A 21,903-nucleotide genomic window follows, 5' to 3' on the forward strand; every position below is an offset into this window, starting at 1 on the left:
ATACATTTTATGGTACACAGTCATTCCATCTCAGCCCTAATCAGTAACAGTCTCAATTAATACCTTATACTTTGAGAGCTTTGCTGTGTAAATTAAAATTAATAGTAATAGCATTTCAGAGTGCTTTACAGCTCTCTCAAAGCAATTTACAGAGTCAGCATATTGCCCCCAAAATCTGGCCCCTCATTTTACTGACCTTGGAAGGATAGAAGGCCGAGTCAACCTTGAACTGAGATTTGAACTGCCAAAATTCTGGCAGCTGGTAGTCAGTAGAAATAGCTTGCATTATTGCATTCTAACTACTGTGCCACAACAGCTCTTTAATGCAGTAAAAAACCAAGTGGACTCTAAAAAGTTCTCAATATTAAAAACATCCTCATTTTTTAATTGTTATCATTTTTTTCAACAAACATTTTCTTCTAGGGAATAATTCACAAACACTATTTCTGTATTTTCTTGTTACTAGAGCTCCACACAATTCTGTGGCAATCTATAACAATTCTTTTCACATTGTTCCAAAGAGCTTCTACATTCTCTTATCTCCACTCTACATTAATTCTGATACAAGATCAATCTATGGATCCATTTTTTTCTTAGAACCCTTTTTGATATTAACAATAACATATTGTTATTGTTAATAATAATGTAACATTATGATCGAAACATTTAAATATATTAAAGGGTTAAATAAGGTCCAGGAGGGAAGTGTTTTTAATAGGAAAGTGAACACAAGAACAAGGGGACACAATCTGAAGTTAGTTGGGGGAAAGATCAAAAGCAACATGAGAAAATATTATTTTACTGAAAGAGTAGTAGATCCTTGGAATAAACTTCCAGCAGACGTGGTAGATAAATCCTCAGTAACTGAATTTAAACATGCCTGGGATAAACATGTATCCATCCTAAGATAAAATACAGAAAATAGTATAAGGGCAAACTAGATGGACCATGAGGTCTTTTTCTGCCGTCAGACTTCTATGTTTCTATGTTTCTATGACCTGTTGCTTGCACACTCAGAATTCCTCATCAGCCTTGTATCTTTTTCATTATAAAGCAATTGATCATACTTTTAGATTTGTATCAATTCCTTTGTTATGTATACTCTTGCTTAAATCGTAAGGTACTATATTTGAAACAAAACATTAAGTACCGTAGTTACTTTTTTCACCCTTTGGAACTTTCATTGGAACTTTGAACCAATTTTCCCCCCACCTTCCTGATGAACTTTTTTTTTTGGGTCTAGACTGCAGCATTTTAGAAGGTTGTAGTTTCTTAGAAAATTTATTCCTGGTTCTTCTGTTCCCAACATTAATTGGAAAATAGCACATAACTATCACAAGGCAAGGATTATTACATTTATCAATTTCTGAATATCCCTATATCTTCTATTCTCTCATTGATATATTTTATTCCTATATTTCTCCTCTATTCTTTCTTTGATATATTTTACTTTGAGTATATCCTCTATAACCTTCATTGTGTATTGTGTATTTGACAAAGCAAACAAACAAACAAACAAACAAACAAACAAACAAACAAACAGGACAGTGTGTAGATAGACAGACAGACAGATGTTCTTTTTGATCATTTGTTAATTTATGTAGTTACCATTTCTATTTTGAGATGCAGTCTCCTGCATACCTGCTTGTAGAAGTGACTATAATTCTTGATCTCCTCTACCCAGCTTAGCTTTGGGCAACTGAGATTCATAAACTATAGAAATGACAGATTATCATAACGAAACTTTTCAAAGTAGTCGCTGATGGAGAGCCCTGCGGAAGAGGTTTGCTCACTTATGAAGTTACTGTTTTATTCTTTCACCTTTTCGAATCCGGGACCTTTCCAAATATGAAAATTCACAGCTGGAGAGCAGAGATGGGGGAAGTTTGCGATGTTTCCTTGGAACTTTGAACCATCGAACTATGGACCTCGCTCAGAGCAGGGTCTCAAGGGTACTAAAGGTTCAGTGGAAAAATATATATACTAGTGAAGCCCCAGCTGTTGAGCTATGCCTGTTGAAATTCGAAGTGTACTAATATAAAACGAATACAATACTTTTTCCCGCATTCTCAAGGTGATCTCTGATTTTAGAGATTGGTATTTAATGGATATCTCATGTGTTGTATCTACATTATATATATATTATATATACAGTATATATATACGCAAGAGCGGCAGGAGCCAGGCTGAGGACGTCCCCCCTGCTAGCCAGTGGTAATGTATTATTATGTATTATATATATAATACATAATACTGTAATACATTAGCACTGGCTAGCAGGGGGGGACGTCCTCAGCCTGGCTCCCGCCGCTCTTGTGTTACTCCTCCCCGTCTTTATCTTCCCTTTTCCACCTCACCAACAAGTCCAAGTGTTGCCCCTCCCCCCTCCAGGGTGCTTCTCTTCCCTTCCCTCAATGGCGGTTGGCGCATGCGTGGTGCCGGGAGGCGGCCCGGGCCATGGCGGCCGTTTAAAGGTAACTGATTCAACAGAACGGGAGCCCTGGATTTTTGGCATCGATTTTCTCTCCTTCCCGGCTCCGCAATCTGTTGTCAGGAGCGTGACAGATTTTCGGCTTTAGAAAAGAAGGGGAGAAACGCCTGAAAAATTCCCGCGCCTCTCCTGGACGCTTCAGGCCACGCATCTCCCATCCAGCCCCCTCAAAATAAGTATTTGAGGAGGGAATATTTTTCTTAATGCCCCTTTCAAAAGAAGCCAACCTTTGCGTGTAAAAGTAGTTCCTTAAGTTTGTCCACCCTACTCATTTTATTAATAAACAGTAGGTGGAAGTATATATTTCCACAGCGCTCTCTTTCTGAATATGGGGGCCACCTTATAAGCAGAAAGGATCGAGGAAAAGCTGGTAGTCGAGTGAGGTACTGTGCAGGGCCATTTCCAGTGTACAAGGCGTATACAACATGGTGTGTTGAGTACGGCTCCTCTTGTAGACTGTGGCACGCTGGTAACCTTTTCCACGTTCTCGGGGTGGGGGAAAGTTGCTTCCCAATGAGAAGGATCCGCTAGTAAGGGGGGGGGGATTAGGGAGCTGGTTTGGTCAGCCCACAAACTTCCTCTCTTTTTTTTATCAGTTTTGCTCGATGAGGAAAGACGTAATCCCCTTTCCTGATCTGTACCCTCCCCAATACCCACTGGGGACCGCTGTGTCCGTTAGAAGGAAAGAAACCAAAAGCCACCCATTCCCTCGTTCCTCTTTCCTTGTGGGGGAGGAAAGGGCGAAGCAGAAGCACCTCTCCCCTCCCTACCCCCATTCCTTGCAGGAGAAACTAAGACTGATCTAAGCGGATCAGGCGCGTTTATTAGGAAGCGGCCCCTCCATTCCGGAGAGCCAGCAGGGCCCCCCTTTGCTTTTCCTCACACCAGCAGGGCTGGCACTCCCGTAGTCTCGAAAAAAGGAGGAAAGCAAAGATATGGTTCTTGCACTAGCGGCAGGGAGCTGTGAAGGTTGGTGACTCGGGAGAAACGGCCGGGGGAAGGTGGTGTAGGAAGAAAGGGAGGCGATGGGTCTTGGTGGGGCGGGTAGCGACGACGGCGGCGCCCCAGGAGGGGTCCAGGTGGGGAATTTGGACCGGCAGCGGAGAGGAGAAGGGGGAGGCGGAGAAGACGTCGTAGTAGAATCTGGAGACTGAAGGTGTTGCATCGCCATGAGATCGACCGTCTACAAAGCAACCGCGACCACGGCAACGACGGGGCCGGGCTTGCTGGAGCCTGGCCCGAAGGAAGAGGAGGAGCCGCCGCCGCCGCCGCATCTCCGCCAGCCTCCGCCTCCCCCGCAGAACCAAATCCCCGTGCCGGCCCCCGTGGCGGCAGCGGGCCCCAAGGGCCGGGCAATCGTTCCCGCGGCTGCGGCACCTGGACAACAGCAACCGGAAGGCAGCGGCGGCGGCTGCTGTTGGGGCGGCCTAGTACCCTCGCCGTGCCCGCCAGGCAGTACTCGGCAAGCGGGGGTGGGCGATGCCGCCGGCAGCTCCCGCCCCTCCAAGTACCAGGCGGTGCTGCCCGGACACACCGCTGCTGCTACCGCCACCAAAGACAGCAAGCGCGGCGACTCCCACGCCGGGCCTGGAGGACCTCCGACGTCTCTCTCGCCGCCGCCGCCACTGTCGTCGGCTTCCGCTACGGCCGAACCCGGGCAGCCTCCTCCACCCCCAGCAGTGGCATCCAGGGGTTCTCCGGTTTCATCGGAACCAAGCGGCAAGTGGAAAAGTGCTAGTAGTAGCAGCAGCACCGGGAGCGGCGGCGGGAACAGCCTTCGGAAAAGCCCCATGGGGGCCGGCGGGGGCAACTCCAGCCAGGCGGCCTGCCTCAAGCAGATCCTGCTGCTCCAGTTGGACCTTATCGAGCAGCAGCAGCAACAGTTGCAGGCCAAGGAAAAGGAGATCGAAGAACTCAAAGCCGAGAGGGACACAGTGAGTTATGTGTTGGGTAATGTGGGGTGGAGAGGGCTAACGTTCAAGTTGGGGTGAATTAGTGTTCACTAATGTTCAGGTGTTCAGGAAAAACGTGGTAACTCAAGGGTTAATAAATGTTGGGTGTGCACTGATTTTTGAAGGGTTAGTTTTGGGATCTTGGTGTTAACAGTGGGAGGGGTTAATGTAAAGCATGGCGTCTAATGTAGGGGTTGCACATGCTTAGTGAGTGAATGTGTAGATGTGTAGTAAAATGGGAGAAAGGCAAACTTGCACTGATAATATAAAGGGATGAGAGCAAAATATATGATTTCGGCACCTAGTCCTGGGAATGAGTTGCTGTAGATTCAGATTTAAGCAAGAAGAATTAAGAATTCTAGAGAGCTATCCCCTACCAATTGCAATAGCTGTATTAGTAGAAGAATTGGTAAAGAGTTCAATGTAATTAGAGATTGATTGCTGAAATGGAAATGAAATTAGGAGTAGTATGAGATTAACTAAACAATAAGTTTTTTAAAATTCAAAAATTTGGAGTTTCTTTTCTGTATAATCAATACAACAAACAGCAATACAATGTGTAACTGAAGTGTTAGCTTACTAATTAATTGGACTTGTAATATTGATAAATGTCAGATTAAGCAACCCAGCAGGTCAATAACCTAGAAGTTAAGTCAAGACTGTTGGATGATTTGGCTACCCAATAGTAGGGTTAAGGACACTACTACAGCCCATATATGTAATATTTGGAAAGAGTTTGGCTATTTAGAAGGAAGAAGGGTATATGGTCCAAGGGCAGGAAGTCTTTGGCAACACCAGGGTTAACTTAAAGCAACAGGCATGTTCTTTGGGGAAGAGTATGGCAGAAAATGAGTTAATTTAAAGGGGGCAGCAAAAACAACCAGATGCAGCTTATGTCATGTGGACACCAAATGTGGAGAAGGGAGGGCCTTTTAACTGCTACATTTAAATAATTGTTACAGATGTAGGTTTGGTGCTATTTTCTACTTCAGTTCTCTCTGGGATTTGCTTCCACTCATTTTCCAGAAGCACAATCCACTTTTTAATTATGAATATTGCAGAAAAAACAGTATGTGCCATTCTGATAAGGTATTCCTTTTTATCTTTGTCTAGACCCAAGATTTGCCTATCTTGTGTTCCCAGGTGTAAAATGATATAAATTATGTAAAATGCTGCTGTTCAGAACCTATGAAGTTGCAATATGAGGGCTGATGTTACTGGAGGATTAGACTTCTCCATACAAAAGAGAAGCTGCAAGCAAGCATAAGAAAGTTTCCATTGTTTTCTTATCCTGTTACTAATAGAGTAAATGGATGTGGTTTGAAGACTGTGGAGACAGAATGTGGATCAGCTACTAATGAAGATTGGTTTATTTTTCTATTCTTAAGAGAGTGCTCTCTGAAGCAAGAAGTGCATAATGTACATTACTTAGCCATAGTCCTAGAATCCTAGAAGAGTTGTTTGATGGTTTATTATTTTAACTGTTCCCCCTCCAGCTCCTGTCCCTAAGTTGCCAGAAAGGATTTTAATCCTGGGCTGTATGCATGACAAGTCTGCAGCCTAAAAATAGCCCCCTCTTCCCAAGTTCCTGCAGCTGCTGCACCCATTATTGCGAAGGAAAGAAATATTTTCCTTTGCTTTAATCATAATATTCAGAGGCTATGTCCAAAGTGCATATGGAGTAGAATAATAGCATTAGCATCTGGTTTCAGAAAGTAGTATCAAAAATATTTACTATTTTACTGTTTGTATCAGTAAAATGTTTACCAGCCTTACAGTGTAAAAAAAACTTAGGCTGTGCAAAGTTAACCAATATAAAGGAGTCAGCTGCCATTTTGCCATCAAGGATGTTAATGATAGGAGGCTGAGTAGTTCACATGCTCCTGCACAGGCTTGCAAAAAAAAAAAAGAGAGCAAATCATAAATATGCACACTAGGAGGAGCCAGACTATGCAAGTAAGAGTTAAATGAAAGTTTGTGAAGTAGGTGGATACTAGAACTGCTGGTTCTGTTCTTGCTGCATTAATTGCAGATTTATAAGATATCTACAGTCATTTTATTTTTTTGTTCTGTTTTTCATCATTTCTTCCTGTGAAGTGTCTCTTCAGTTTCAGTTATACAAATCCTGGAATATCCTCTTTGATATCATCAGCATCTTACATATTATTTACAGTACTAATTTTTAAAATATAAGCTTTTTGGAAATTGGTTTTAAATTGTACATTCTAAGAATTACCATCTGAATAATTTAATAAATAATTAAAGGTCTGAGACCTTTACTGCACCTGCATGATTACCATCTGCACTTTTTTGACCCTCCCCTTCAATCACTTTTCCCATGCTGTTGTTTAGTTGCTTCATAAAACTGTGGTAATATGATTCTTGAATAATCTATAATTTAATATTCTGGGAGTAAAAATATCCTAAATTAAAATATTATAATAATATTATGTGCATAAAATTCAAAATAGAATATACAGATAATCCTCAAGTTAAGATCATATTTTAAATACAGCTTAATTTAAATGCTTTGAACAAAACAGGCAAATGTGCATTGCTGTTACTTTTTAAAGCTTTAAAAGTAAACATTTCCCAGATGGCACTGTTGCTTTTTGAAACTGCAATGCAGTCCCAAGAAAAGTTGAGTATGGTTTAATGAGTTGCAAACAAATGTTCTGTGCATGCCTTGGCATGCTCCAAAGTATTTTTTTTTGCATTTTAATCCATAGCACTGACAGCTCTAAACATTCTCTGTGATGGGTTACATATAGTAAAAATAACACCCATGATCTACTTTTTTGAAACAAAAACTATCCTGGCAAAGGATGCAACATGGGGTACTTAACGTAACACTGGTGTATGTAATATAGTTGGTTTACATATACAGTAGTAAAAATAACACCCATGATATTTCCTCATAAAAAGGAAGTAGATCTACTTTTTTGAAACAAAAACTATCCTGGCAAAGAATGCGGAGAGGGACGGCCTACAAATCTAATAAATAATAATAATAATAATTATTATTATTATTATTAATGCAGAAAGGATTACTGTTGCTGGTCATTTAGCTAAAATGGGTGCCAATATATTTTGGAAAATAATGTTTTTTTCCCTACATACAAATGGTGTCAGTTTTGTCAATTATTTTAAACATATCAGGTGACTTAACCATTCATTTAGTGACTTTTCAAAATTCCAACAGCACTGAAAAAAGTGAGTTATGACTGTTTTTCACACAACCTTTCAGCATTCTTGTATTCACGATTAAAATTTGAACATGTGGCATGTATTTATGATGGTTGCAATGTCCCAGGGTCATGCCCTCACTTATTGTGACTTTCTGAACAACAAAGTCAACAGGAAATTTGGGACTAAATTTTGGTCATAAATTGAGGATTTATCTGTATACAATATACTGGCAAGCACTGCAGACATAGCAATATTAAAATAGTTCAACTTGTGCAGAACTTGCACTTTGTTTTTATATAATGTCAAAGTTGAGTGAATATTAATAACTACAGACATTGTATTTTATTAATGGAACACCCTTTAATACCAAATTGCAATGTTGTTTTCTTAGCTTCTTGCTCGAATTGAGCGTATGGAAAGGAGGATGCAGTTGGTGAAGAAGGACAATGAGCGTGACAAACACAAGATATTTCAAGAGTATGAAACAGAAGAAAAAGTTGACCCTGATATACCAGAAAAGCTACCCATAGAATGCCCACCACAAGAACTCCTGGAGACTTCTCAGCCGCTGCCTTTGAAACATTTCCCATGTGGAAGAAATGGGAAGGGTCACAAACGGTAAAACTAGAAAGCTGCAGTTACATATTTTAAATCTATTCTGTTAGGGTTTTGATCAATGACTGAAAATCTTTGTTCTGTGAAAGAGCTCTCTTACTAATAAACAAATCCTAGTATCCTGCAATATCATTTTTAAAGAAAACATCAGTGGTTAAATCTAATGTAAAAAATATTTACTAGGAATATATTGTGAATGAATCAAATTCTATTAATTGAGTATTAACATGAAGCTAGATCCCCAAACCACAAAGTAATTCAAATTGAACTGAATTTGATTAAAACCTAGCATCAAAACCGGTAAGCTTGCTTTTTTTAAAAAAAATTGTCAAGTTGTGTTAATATGAACGTCCGTAATGCCTGCATTTTGATTGAGAATTGTTAACCAAAGAATAGAGGAGATTGATTTGTATTTTAACATTCCATATTTGAGGGGGGAAACCCATCATTTCTATGTTGGAATGTTTTTACTTTCCTATAATTTCATTGGATATTGTTTATATATATATAAAATATAGAATTAAAATATAGAATATAGAATTAATATATATATGCAACCCTTCCCTGGTGCAGAGCTGAAGGGATTGGATACTGTAGCCAGAGGATAATTCTCTGCCTTACAAGGCAAAGGTTGCAGGTTCAAGTCCCAGTGGGTATGGCTAGCTGATGAGGCCAAAATAAGGCCGAAATAGATCTATCCTAGTCTCCCTTAATTTTCAAATTCAGCAAAAAAAACATATGACATACATACATACATACATACATACATACATACATACATATATAAATTCTAGCTATTTGTGCTTTCCCTTGATAGTCATTGGAGAACAAACTCCCTTCAGAGGCAAATAATGAGTCAAATGGGGCACTCTTCCTTTTAGTTGTCTCTTAAGTAGAATTAGTTGCAGGAAATATTATTTTTAGTGATGGTATGCATAAGTATAAGTATCATGAATGGTATGAGCATAATGATGATATGCATGAGCATAAGTATTATGATAGTAAAGTTGATATGTTAATATTTTCATGTCTTTGTTCCTCTCTTTTGCCAAGGGAAAATTGAGGACATAATGGTGTGTCTTACATATCCATTCTATTATTCTCTAAGGAACTTTATGCAGAGTGAAGAAAGAAAGTACTAAGTAGAAGACCAAAGAAATTAAAAATATAATAGGAAAAAGAAAATGAAACATATTTATTGTATTTTTACTTACCTTTCTAGTCTCACAGACCATCCTTTTTATCACCATATCCATAATCATTTCTCACATTGCCTTTTCTTTTTAAAAATAGAACATATCAGTATTTTGATGTTAAAAAATATCTTCCATAGAAGATTAAAACATTAATTGCTCTGCCTTTTAGCAATGAAAGTGTTTTATGCACACTTTTATAATTTTACTTTATGCACAACCCACAACTTTATTTTAAAAGTATTAGTGCTATTGCATCTCTCCCACATTTGCAGATGGAATAATAATGAGGTTAAATTTCAGACAGAGAGCTCCTGACTTACAAGTTGTAAATGATTCATGATAATTTACTGATCTCTGGTTTTGAGATAAACACTTTATTCAAAGTAGGGTTTTTACTAAACACTGTGATGATAAAGTCTATCTCCAGATGATCAGGAGCTATAAGAGAGTATTTTTGTTGATTTGGTATTATCCTGAGTTCTGAGATCCTAATAGTTGTGCTCAACTGAATCTTGTGATTTCTTTAAAAAAACAACCTTTTCTTAAACCCATATGTGAATTTCCTTTAAATCTTAGAACTAAAATGCTTTTTCTAATTTTAATTATCTTGATAAGAGCTAAGGTCCTTTATAGACTTTATCTATTTGCTGTTTTTAGCTTTTCCTTGTATTTTTGCAGAAAATCTGCATTTGGAAGTGCCGAGAGGAAAACTCCAGTGAAGAAGCTGGTAGCTGAATTCTCAAGAGTCAAATGTAAAACTACAAAGGCTTCTCCATTAAAGGAGGAACCTAGTAGTTCTTTAACTGAGTCGATAAGCAGACGTGAACTGCGAAGCCAAGAGACACCAGAGAAAACACGATTATTGGTGGACACACAGTTGAAGTCTTCAACTCCTTTGAAAGGATCTGGATGCCATTCAAAGGATAAAGCATCCTGCAGTGAAATAGAAGATTTGCCGTACCTTTCCACCACTGAAATGTATTTGTGCCGCTGGCATCAACCACCTCCTTCTCCATTGCGAGAACCTTCTCCCAAGAAGGAGGAGACTGTAGCAAGTAAGAGGCTTGCTTATCCCTTTGTGATAATTGGCTTGGTGTTGGGTTGGAGGGGGCATGGAACTCATTAATTGGGGGCTCTTTTTAAGAGTCTTTTGAACACTTGAAGACAGCTAGAGAGCAACATTCCATTTCTGAGTGGCGATGATACAGGTGATTGACTGGGTCTGAAATATCAAAGTCTTTGAAATCTTCCCTGTTCTAGACTGCGTGTGAGCAGTGTATGAAGATCAGCCACCCTATTTAATGACTTGTGGTGATATTTATGAATAACTGACATTTATGTCTCAATATGCTCACAATATATGCAATAAACATCCCTTTCTGTCCTTTTTGTCCCCTTTCATGATATTTCAGGGGGGAGGGATTGGTTTGTGCACATGAAAAATGTATCAGCTAACTAATTCTTGAAAAGTAGCTTAACTGATTCAAGATAAGTGGATTTATTTGTATGATTGAGAAGTATTTATGGAATCTTTCTGCTTTCATTTCCTTCCTAGGCAACTCCTCGGTTATAACTTATTTTGACTGTACAATACTGCGAAGTTGCTCTGACACATTTTTTAGCTACTACTAAGATTAAGTTTTTGTGGCAATTGTTTATCTTAAATATATGAGGGTGCTGCTATAACAATTGTCACCCTGTGCGACAAGATGGAGTTAAGTTTTGAAATCCATCTGTCTGAATCAATATCCAAACTATGGTGGTAGTTCATTCTGAACTGAGGAATACAGCAGCTATTTTACTTTAAATGATGAAAGTGGAAGGAAGGAAAACTAGAAATAGAAAAGTAGAAATGGAGAGCGAAGCAAAAAATAATTAAAGTAGGCTTCATGTTATAGATTGGCTATAACTATTGGCCCTGCTGAGGATTAGAAGAGAAGAATTAGCACACAGAACCCTGATCAAGTTAGCCTGATCAGATTATTTTAAAAATTATAAAGATAATGAATTCCCAAAGCTAAAATATAACAAAATGCTAAGATATGATGTAATGTCAAGTGTTTTTGAAGTCTTTTTAAAAATAAGTCTTGATTATACCTATAATCAATAATAGCATTGTTAAGAAAAGCCATAGCAAAGTTCCAGTTGTAGTTCATATTGAAACAAAGAATATAAGATCAGGAAGGGTTCACACATCACAATGAGTCAAATATTTTAGAATCTTATTGTCAATAAGCTAATGTGCTGCCACACACTGTTATATTGCTGCTAATTTACCTCTTCTATAAGTGTGAATGGATAAATGAAAAAAGTACTGTATTTTTCGGACTATAAGATGCACCGGTGTGTAAGACGCATTTCCAAAGAGGTAAGTAAGAAAAAAAAGTTTTTGTCCTTCCCATCCTACAAGAGCACTCTGCAAGTCTCCCAAACCCTCTGTGCAGCCCATTTTTTTGAAAATTGGCCCTATTTTTTGCAAAAACGGGGACATTTTTGCCTTCTCCCAGCCCCCAGTAGCACTCTGCAGGCCTCCAAAACCCTCTGCGCACCCTGTTTTTCACCCATTTTTGCAAAAGTGGGGCACACAGAGGGGGGGGGAGAGACAAAAATGCCCTCATTTTTTTTAGAAAACTGCTGGGTTTTTTGCAAAAATGGAATATGCAGAGAGTTTGGGAGGCCTGCAGAGTGCTCCTAGGAGCTATGGAAGGCATAAACGCCTCCGTTTTTACAAAAAACACCCTTGTTTTTTGTTCCCCACCCTTTGCAAAAATTGTGTTTTTGCTGCCTTCTTCTAGCCCCCAGGAGCACTCTGCAAGCCTTCCAAATCCTCTGTGCACCCCATTTTTGCGTAAAACAGGCCCATTTTTTGCAAAAATGGAACACGGGAGTGGGGCTTTAGGAGACCAAAAATGGCTGTATTTGGTGTATAAGATGCACTGACATTTCCATCCTCTTTTAGAGGGGAAAAGGGTGTGTCTTATACTCTGAAAAATACAGTATTTAGCCAGATTATTCTTTAAACCAAGATCCTTGTCTTGCTTCTTACAAACAACTCAAGGATCGGAAACATGATCAAGCCATGACTTCTAGTACTAAATGGATAAGACAGCAGCCATAGATTGTAGGTATGGTGTCATGGAAACGAATTTGACATTTTTTCTGTTCTTGAAAGTAGATTGAGCAAGGTTATGGTTATATAGTCTAATAGTATTCAATATTTGAAGAAACTCAGGCCTACTGTGATATGCAAACAAAATCAGACTTATGTAAGTTAATATGTATATTTTTAATTCTGATTTCATAAGTTAAAAATAAGTACAATATTTAAAAACATGAGTGAACAATTAAGTGTGTGTATAAAAGCTGGTAATAATAGAAGACAATCTGAAAAGCATTGAAAGGCAGTATATTTGTATTATTAGACAATGATAGACCATGAATAATGTGTTTTGACCTAGCTAGAATATATCTGTTCTGTTGCCTAGATTCTTGTAGGAATTAGCAATCCGAGCTGCTAAGAGTTTTTTCTGATTTATTGTACTCTTTATTAAAATAGGTCTTTATCTTGCATTCAAATATGACATTCCAAATTTGTTATGTAACAGCCAGCAGATTATTGTAAAGTAGGCAATTGGTTTATGAAAAATAAAAGACCAATTGATAATCTGGAAGTCATTTTACCTTGTAATTTTAGGATACTGATTAGGATTGATACAGTTATGTGTAGGCAAATGGCCTTTTATGGATTTCATTGATAAAGTTTGGCTAAAATTAAGCTTTCTTAGCTTTTTTTTAAGCTTAGCTTTTTTAACCAGAATATCTACTTTAAATTATTTAAGATATACTCTATATAAACATTCATTGTAGTAATACATAATTATAAGCAATATGGTGATTTGATTAGTTATTGGCTCATCTGATTCCCAGAATACATTGTCATAAGGACAATGGCAAGATTATTTAATTTGTTAAGAGAAAATCATACAACCATATTATGGCTTAGAACTGTCCTGTATTCTGTAGGATAATTTTGATTTATATCAACTTGTACAATCTAATAAAAGGGGAGATTCCTTTCAGCTCAGTGCTGGATTATTGACTCTACAATATAATAAATACATGATTGATTTTGCAAGGTTAAACTAAAAACCATTCATAAAATTTTATAAAAAGTGGTTTCTTACCACTGAACAGTTAAGATTCCTCAGCGCTTATTTTGGATTGTAATATTTGAACATTGCTGAAATTAAAGCCTTGCTGAACTTCAAAGCTGACTAAGAAACCTGAAGCAAATCCTATTGTTTGTCAGAGGGTGCTGGAGAATAAAATCAAAAGACATTATGGGTGTGGGGAAGTTTTTAAAAATAAGTTTAACAAGTTAATATTGAAATTTTTCATAATATTGAAAAATTGTTATGTTCTCTAAAAACAAAATTCAAATATGCTTCTAGAATGGTGGAAAAGATGATAAAGGATAGGAAGGTGTTAAGTAATTAATACTATTGAAATGTCTAATCTAAATTAATTCTGAATATTTGATGGTTACATTATTAGCTTCCTTCACTGAAATACTTCTTTAAAATTAGTATTATAACAGTGTTTTCTCTTTCTTAGTTCCATCATGGAGGGACCACACAGTAGAGCCCCTGAAAGATATGAATCCTTCTGAACTTCTGGAGGTATGTAAGCAAATAGCTTTGTAGTAAGAATTGAGCAACATGACTAGATATAATTGCTGGTGTAGAATTGATAACCTAGGAAGACTATAGTTTCTTTATTCTATAACTATATAGACAGCCACCCTAATATATTTGAGTTTTTAAACCATACTGTCCAAACAGATATTTCTTGCAACAATGTGTGGAAACATACATTGAAATGTTGGATAAAATAGGTAATCTCTGCTGTTATGCTGTGGTAAATTTTGCAATGCTTATTTCTTGATTTGCATTGGTGACTTGGTGGCTGGAATGCATATTTTGAGGGGTTCCTGAAGCCATCCAAACTTTTGATGGCAAATTATTTACCATGGTAAAATTTTATCACAAAATAAAATACCAAATTAATTCATTAAGCGTGTGATAAACTCAGTATATTACTTCAGGATATAGATTCAGAATTTTCAGCACTTTCAGAGAAATATATTTGGGAGTTTATTAATTTCTGGCTCAGCGGTTAAAGACACTGAGCTTGTCAGCTGAAAATATACTAATAATATAATCAGAGCATTTCAAACTAGAAAGCTAACAAAGAAATAATTTCAAAATCTTTGTAATAATACAAGCATTTCAGTTTCTGCCCCTCAATTAATGTTCATACTCGAGGGATGTGATATGAGAGGCTTAATCATTATTTAAATAAAATACAAACTGTTAAATAAGAGACTGATTTTCAGAATTGTTCATTTATATTTGTATTTTAAACTCACTGTAATTAACTTAACCAATTGCACCACAATTAAATATTTTTTGCTTAATTTTTTCAAATTTTGTTTCTTGAACAAACATCTTTAGACAGGTCATCTTTTTTATAGTATTGTATTTATAAATAGTGATGGAAAAAGTAATAATATCTTAGTAATAGATTTTTGCAATGGTATTGCAAAGATACAAAAAGCACATCTGATCTCCCAGAAAGAAAGTTGGCAATCAATTTTGAACATCTTCTGACCTACCGTATTTTTCGCTCTATAAGACGCACCTGCTGATAAGACGCACCTAGATTTTAGAGGAGGAAAATAGAAAAAAAATATTTTGAGCCAAACAGGGGAGAGGAAGAGAGGAAGGAGTGAAAGAAGGGAGTGAGGGAGGAAAGAAGGGAGGAAGGAAAAGGAAAGCAAGAAATGGAGGGAGGAAAGGAAGGAAAGAAAGAAAGAAAGAAAGAAAGGGGGAAGGGACAGGAACAGAGGAAGGAAGCAAGGAAACTTATGAAAGGGGAGAGTAAGAGAGGAAGGACTGAAGGGAGGGAGGGAGGGAAGAAGGTAGGAAGGAGAAAGAAAAGAAGAAATAGAGGAAGGGAAGGTAAAAGAGAGAAAGAAAAAGAGCAAGAAAGAAAGCAAGAAAGAGAGAAAGAAAGAAAATGAAAGAGAAATAAAAATAGAGAGGGGGAATGAAAGAAATGGAAGGAGGGAAGGAAGGAGAGAAAGCAAGAGAAAGAAAGAAAGAAAGCAAGAGAAAGAAAAAAGAATGAAAGAGCAAGAGAGCAAGAGAGAAAAAGAAAGAAAGAGAGAAAGAAAGAAAGAAAAGGAGGGAGGGAAGGAAGGAAAGAAAGGAAGAAAGAAAGAAAGAGAGAGAGAGAGAGGGAGAAGAAAGGAGGGAGGGAAGGAAGAAAAGAAAAACGGGGAGTGTGGGGAAATACCGGGGTAAGACCCGAGTTTGATACGTGTGAAGGGAAGCCCCCTTTCCCTCTCTCTTTCTCTCTCTCTCTCTCTCTTGCTATCTCTCCCCCCTCTCCCTCTCTCTTTCTCTCCCGCCTCTCCCACTCTCTTTCTCCCTCTCCCTCTCTTTCTCTCTCTCCTCCTCTCTCTTTCTCTCTCTCTCCCCCTCTTTCTCTCTCTTCTCACTTTCTCTCTCTTGTTTTCTTTCTGTCTGGGCAGATGGCTTTGCTGACCAGAGAAGCCAGCGATCCGGGAGTCCGGGACTGTGTGGCTTTGCGCCATGGGGCGCGATCCGCCCCCTCTCCTCCGCCGCCGCCTTCTGCCTTGGGGCGCGATCCGCCCCCTCTCCTCCTCCGCCGCCTCCTGCCTTGGGCGAGCAATTCGGGAGTCCGGGACTGTGTGGCTTTGCGCCATGAAGAGGAAACGGCTCCGGCAGCAGGGAAAAGTCGGCCGGAGGAAACGGCTCCGGCAGCAGGGAAAAGTCGGCCGTTTTCTCTTCATGGCGCAAAGCCACACAGTCCCGGACTCCCGAATTGCTCGCCCAAGGCAGGAGGCGGCGGAGGAGGAGAGGGGGCGGATCGCGCCCCAAGGCAGAAGGCAGCGACGTTGGAGAGGGGGCAGATTGCGCCCCAAGGCAGGAGGAGGCAGAGGAGGAGAGGAGGCGGATCGGCCTGGCAATAGGGCAAGGTGGAGGCACCGTGGGGAGGCAGGGGCGGCCGCGGCTCCCTTTACTCCTACTGCTACACCTCCCCGCCCCCGCCCACCTCCCTGCGGGCTGGCAGGGGGATGGGGAGCCCGTGGAAAAGGGCGCGCACGGGTGTATTTGGGGGTGTGCGCAGCTTACGGGGAACGCTGGGCCAGGCAGCAGCTAGCCAGCCAGCCGAGGGGATGGCGCTGCTGAGTTCGCAGCCTCCCCCCCCCTCCCTGCCTGCATCTTCGCTCCATAAGACGAGGCTGATTTTTCAACCTACTTTGGGAGGGAAAAAAACTGCGTCTTATGGAGCGAAAAATACGGTATTTCCTTTTATCCTTGGATGATACTTTATCATAGAACAAAATTTAAATCTGCTTCTTAAGAACACATGGGCAAGACAGACCTAAATGCTTTCCATCAGAAAATGGAAATAGAGGAACTCAGATACTGTGAAAAGTACAGCATGTAATACTACCTGTGGTTTTTTTTCCTCCTTAAAACTTTTCACAGAATTTAGATGACAGTGTCTTTTCCAAACGACATGCAAAGTTGGAATTGGATGAGAAAAGAAGGAAAAGGTGAGTGATAAAATAAAGCTGTTTATATGCCAGAAATTTCAGTATTTGCTTTCACTTAAATATTTAACAATAAAGTTTGCATAGGTTTTAAGCATGTAATATGAAAGGTTTTATGCAGTTAGTATATCTTAAATCTATTTTTTACCATTATTCATGTGCCTTATATGCTAAATGATTTTGCATTGGGGGTTTGTATTTAATTGAAGAAAGGATAACACTTTCATCTAGCAAAAAAATATGGTTTGACTGCAATACAAAAACTTGGGATAACCTATAGAAATTGAAAAGCATTTAATATAGAGATGCACTACTCCTGACATGCTGATTTTTATAGAACCTAAAATACTTGAATTTCCCATAAATGAAAATGTGAAACTTTTCTGTTGTTATTTTGCTCACTCCATCCACAGGTGGGATATTCAACGTATCCGGGAGCAAAGAATTTTGCAGCGACTGCAACTTAGAATGTATAAAAAGAAAGGAATTCAGGAATCTGAGCCTGAAGTTACCTCATTTTTCCCAGAGTCAGACGATGGTGAGTGGTTGTCCAAATTCTCATATCCCTATTTTGTGTGCAAAGAATGTTGGTTTGGGATTATTCTATTGTAAAAGCAGATGTTTTCAAATAAGTATAATGTGAATGAACATTGTAGCTAAATATGTAAAATTACTCTTCCATTTCTACTTCTAGTTGAAAGTTTGCTGATCACCCCATATTTGCCTGTTGTAGCCTTTGGTCGACCATTACCAAAATTAACTCCACAGTAAGTATATATATCTGCATTAAGGAAGAATGTACTTTGTAAAATTTGTAGCATAGTATCTTTTTTCTGCTTATGCAGTGGTTTTCTTGCTTATTTTGTGGACTAACTTGGATTTCACTGTGATGAGAAAAAACCAAATAAAAAATGTATCAAATAGTATGTAGCCAATATCTTTACCTTAAATCCTAGGGGCATTTTACTATTATATGCTGTTGGAAAAATTAGGGACAGTGCTGCAAAGGCAGTCATAGAGAATTGACTATCTTAGACTTTACAAAGCAAAATTGAGAAATCATAGAGATTCAGTAAAAAAAATCCCTTGACTGAGCTAACAACATAATAATAACAGCTACTTTTTTTAAAAAAAGACTAGGAAATATGGAAAAGTTGGGAAACTCACTTGTAACTGTTGATTCATTTGTTCATGGATTAAGGAAATAAATATTTGTCACTATCAATCCTATATCACCTGTTGCTTATAAAATATATTTTATAAGAGTTAAACTTGAAACATTCCCTGTTCTATTCTATTGTATTTTTAAAACTCACATACTTTCTAATTTTTTTGATGGGATTCTTGCATCCTAATAGTGAATATCATACAAATCACATTTCTTTACTTGTGTTCTTGCAGTCCTGGTTTCCTTTCTTTCACATTGCAAAGATAAAAAGTTGAAAATGTACAGTGATCCCTCGAGTTTCGCGATCTCGCCTATTGCGAAACGCTATATCGCGAGTTTTCAACCCGGAAGTAAACTCCACTGTCTGCGCATGCGTGCCCTTCAACGCATGCGTAGATGGTGGAGTTTCCCCGCCGGGCAGAGGCTTCCCTGGGTCTTCCCCCGGTAAGGCGCGAGCAACGGCGTGGGCGGGCGGGTGGCACGCGCGCGGGGACACCCCAGCTCGGCTTCCCAGCTGGGAAGCGGAGCTGGCAATGGCGGGCGGCGCGCGCTTCGGGATACCCCAGCTCGGCTTCCCAGCTGGGAAGCGGAGCTGGCAACGGCGGGCGAAGGGCGGGCGGCGGTGGAAGTAAAAACACCATCTGCGCATGCGCAGATGGTGTTTTTACTTCCGCTCTGCTACTTCGCGAAAAATCGATCATCGCGAGGGGTCCTGGAACGGAACCCTCGCGATGATCGAGGGATCACTGTATTGATAAAATACATGGACAAAAATGATTGGTTTTTAGTTTTAATTCCCATGAATTAAAATTCACATTTTTTTATTGTTTCACTTCTACAATTAATAGAAGCCACAATGTGGTTGCTTAAGTTTCATCATAGCATGTTATGTGGATGGATTTGTTAGTTTGTAATCTATTGCTTAAAGGATAGCAGATATAAACTCAGTCAATTATGGTTTATTCAGCAAACATTATAGGGCATCCAATATTGTAAAAAAATGCTCTTCAAAAAACACCTTTCAATAGCTACAGTTCATATGTTACGTAAATATAGATATTGTGCTTATGATTTGTGTTTAATGTCTTTGCTGGCAGAATATAGGCTTGTAGCCAAGTTATCCAAATGTAGACAGAACAGCTAGCCATTCTCTTCTTTTCAACATTACAAATAATTGTCTATGGGCCATTTTCTGTCTGACAGGAACTTTGAACTGCCATGGCTGGATGAACGAAGTCGTTGCCGGCTAGAGACGCAAAAGAAACAGACTCCTCATCGGACATGCAGGAAATAAACGTATCAAACTAGGAGAGATCTGTCTTTGATGGTCAGCCTGTATCATTTGCTTCGAATGGCAGAGAACAGGACATGTTTTGTTATGTCTTTTTCTTCTACCATCCTCCATGATGTATATTCTTGTTCATGATAAATATTTTTTATGCTTATACTTTATCTTCACTTTTTTCATCTCCCCTCCCCCCCCTTGCTTGGTAGAAAATATTGGAGGTTTGTGTTGAAAAAATAAGGTTAACAATTTATGATATACCACCTGTTGAGCTATATTGGATAACTGCAACCAGTACAATCCACTTTGGGGGAAGGGGCTATCCATCATTGAGCAACACAAGATACTTCATTTGACCTATTGCTTCTAACTGCTGTTCTATAAAGCATCCACATATTGATTCATGTATTTTCTCCTTCCCCAGCGTCTTTTTCAGGGCTTTTCTTTTATGCCTTCTGATTCAAATTACAATTGCTAATCAGGTCTTGAATTTGTAATACTGAATGCGGGCAGTTCTGGTAATGAAAAGCTGCATGTATTCACATCTTTGTCACAGTTCTGATATATAATTTGGCAAAATCCAGAAATAACCATGCCATGCTAGTTTGTCTCTAGATGTTTTTCTTGTTTAACCAAATATCTTGTCAAAATTGTGAAACAATTGTTACTGGTTTTTTTTAATTAGACCGTTTGGGTCTAATTTAAATACCGAGAAGGAGCTTAAACTTCAATTTGTGATTGTTTTAAAGTTTGGCACTTTTTAAAGCCAATCATAATCCTGTAACTTTTACAATAAGTGGAAATCAATACTTTCATCTTCCCTGAGTGTAGGGAATTCGTTTGTAAAATCGCATGTCCTTCTGCCTGATCTACATCATTTTTGGAAGCTGCCTTTCTTTGTGTATTGCCTGCTTAACAGGAATACTGAAACTAGCTCTTTTTTAAAAAATGGCTAAAATTTCTAGAAAAATTGAGGTTTCAGTTTCTTGAACTATTAAAAAACCCCTAAATATAATTTTATGCATCATCTATGGCGAACACTAAAAATGGTTTCATTCTCCATTTTAATTTCCAGGTGTTTCAGGACAGTTACAGTGACATTTCTGGCCATTTTCCCTGGGAATTTAAAGTACTATTTTTTCCACCAAGGGTAGCACATTTAGTATGAATATTGTTAAAAGTTATATTCTATGACTTGAAATTAAAACGACAAGAACAGATCCTCTTTTCTGCCATGTCTATTGTAGTTGAAGTAGTGCAAAATGTTTGCCTGCTTTTGTTTTAAATAAGGCTGTATTTGGATCTTTTGCTTTTTAGCATGCCAGCATGCATCCATAAGTGGTTATTTTTTGTCCTCTGACAAGTACAAGCGTGGATGTTTCAAGGAAGCAGATTTTTTGGTAGAAGTTTCTTGAAGACAATGTTGATTTTGATCTTGCTTTTTTCTAAAGTAATTAGAAATGTGTCACATTTCTTGAATCAATATTCCATTTTCAGAAGACAATGTTCTTGTTTAATCCACAATGACAGTTATCAAAAATAATTCAGCTTGTATTCCGAATAAAACAGCATATTATCTCTTCCCTTCACTCAGTGAACAGAATGTTGACTCAGAAAGACGTACAATCAGTAATAATACATGCATCATAAAAAAGCTGACTAGGCATATGGAAATAAGTAGGGTTTGTAGAAAGTTTGCTGTTGATGTTAGCTGGGAATGGGCCGGGAAAAGGTTTCCCACCCCATATGGAGTTCGACATTTGAAACTGTGTTAATGAAAAGCGCCAATGCAAATTATATCTGATTTTTTAAAAACTAACATTTTAAACCAACTTTTTGGTAGTTCTAAAAACTGTCTATAATTCCCCTTCTCTTGTTTTTCCACCCTTTCAAATGTGGTTGTCTGCAAATGAATTCTTTTTATACCATTTTCAATATGTAAAATCAGTTGTCTTGTAAATAACTTATAAAGAAAAAAAGTTTGTAAATACCAAATTTGTGGCTGTTAATGTTCATTTTCTTGTTTTCAAAATTGTTTTGCTTTGTTCATTTAGTTTAAACAGTGTTAACAGGGAGTATTAAAAGAGAAATTCTGCTTGTATGTTTAAACAAAATTGAAATAATTTTTTTTACAATAAAATGAAATAATATTAATGCTTCTGTCATGTATTGCTTCATTTGACATTGCCTCATTACAATCAGTATGCACAAAAGCAAAGTTAAACCTCAAGTCCATCAATAACAATCTATTATTTAACTTCTTGAAAATCTACAACCATAAATTACAAATTACACAAATTACCATAGCCCTTATATCTGATCTGTCCAGAATCAAATATCTTCGTTCTATTCTTAATATTCT

At 38.3% G+C, this 21,903-nt stretch overlaps 1 protein-coding gene across 1 annotated transcript; it reads left to right on the top strand.

The window, feature by feature from the left end:
- Window positions 1-2,423: 2,423 nt before the first annotated feature.
- On the top strand, window positions 2,424-21,695 carry LOC139155456 (male-specific lethal 1 homolog). The gene is made up of 8 exons (XM_070730591.1): window positions 2,424-4,425; window positions 8,024-8,250; window positions 10,122-10,498; window positions 14,058-14,122; window positions 17,024-17,091; window positions 17,502-17,626; window positions 17,783-17,855; window positions 19,460-21,695. Exons 1-8 carry the CDS (start codon window positions 3,661-3,663, stop codon window positions 19,548-19,550), a joined length of 1,791 nt encoding a protein of 596 aa, XP_070586692.1. The 5' UTR covers window positions 2,424-3,660; the 3' UTR covers window positions 19,551-21,695.
- The last annotated feature ends 208 nt before the right edge of the window (window positions 21,696-21,903 follow it).

Source organism: Erythrolamprus reginae, unplaced genomic scaffold, assembly GCF_031021105.1.
Source record: "Erythrolamprus reginae isolate rEryReg1 unplaced genomic scaffold, rEryReg1.hap1 H_2, whole genome shotgun sequence".
NCBI lineage: Eukaryota > Metazoa > Chordata > Lepidosauria > Squamata > Dipsadidae > Erythrolamprus > Erythrolamprus reginae.

What these genes read in the sequence shown, in the direction of transcription:
- LOC139155456 (XM_070730591.1), top strand. Translation starts at nt 3,661, where the DNA reads ATGAGATCGACCGTCTACAAAGCAACCGCGACCACGGCAACGACGGGG. An exon ending in TCAAAGCCGAGAGGGACACA is followed by an intron (nt 4,426 to 8,023) that starts GTGAGTTATGTG and finishes TTGTTTTCTTAG; the next exon opens with CTTCTTGCTCGAATTGAGCG. An exon ending in TTACCAAAATTAACTCCACA is followed by an intron (nt 17,856 to 19,459) that starts GTAAGTATATAT and finishes TCTGTCTGACAG; the next exon opens with GAACTTTGAACTGCCATGGC.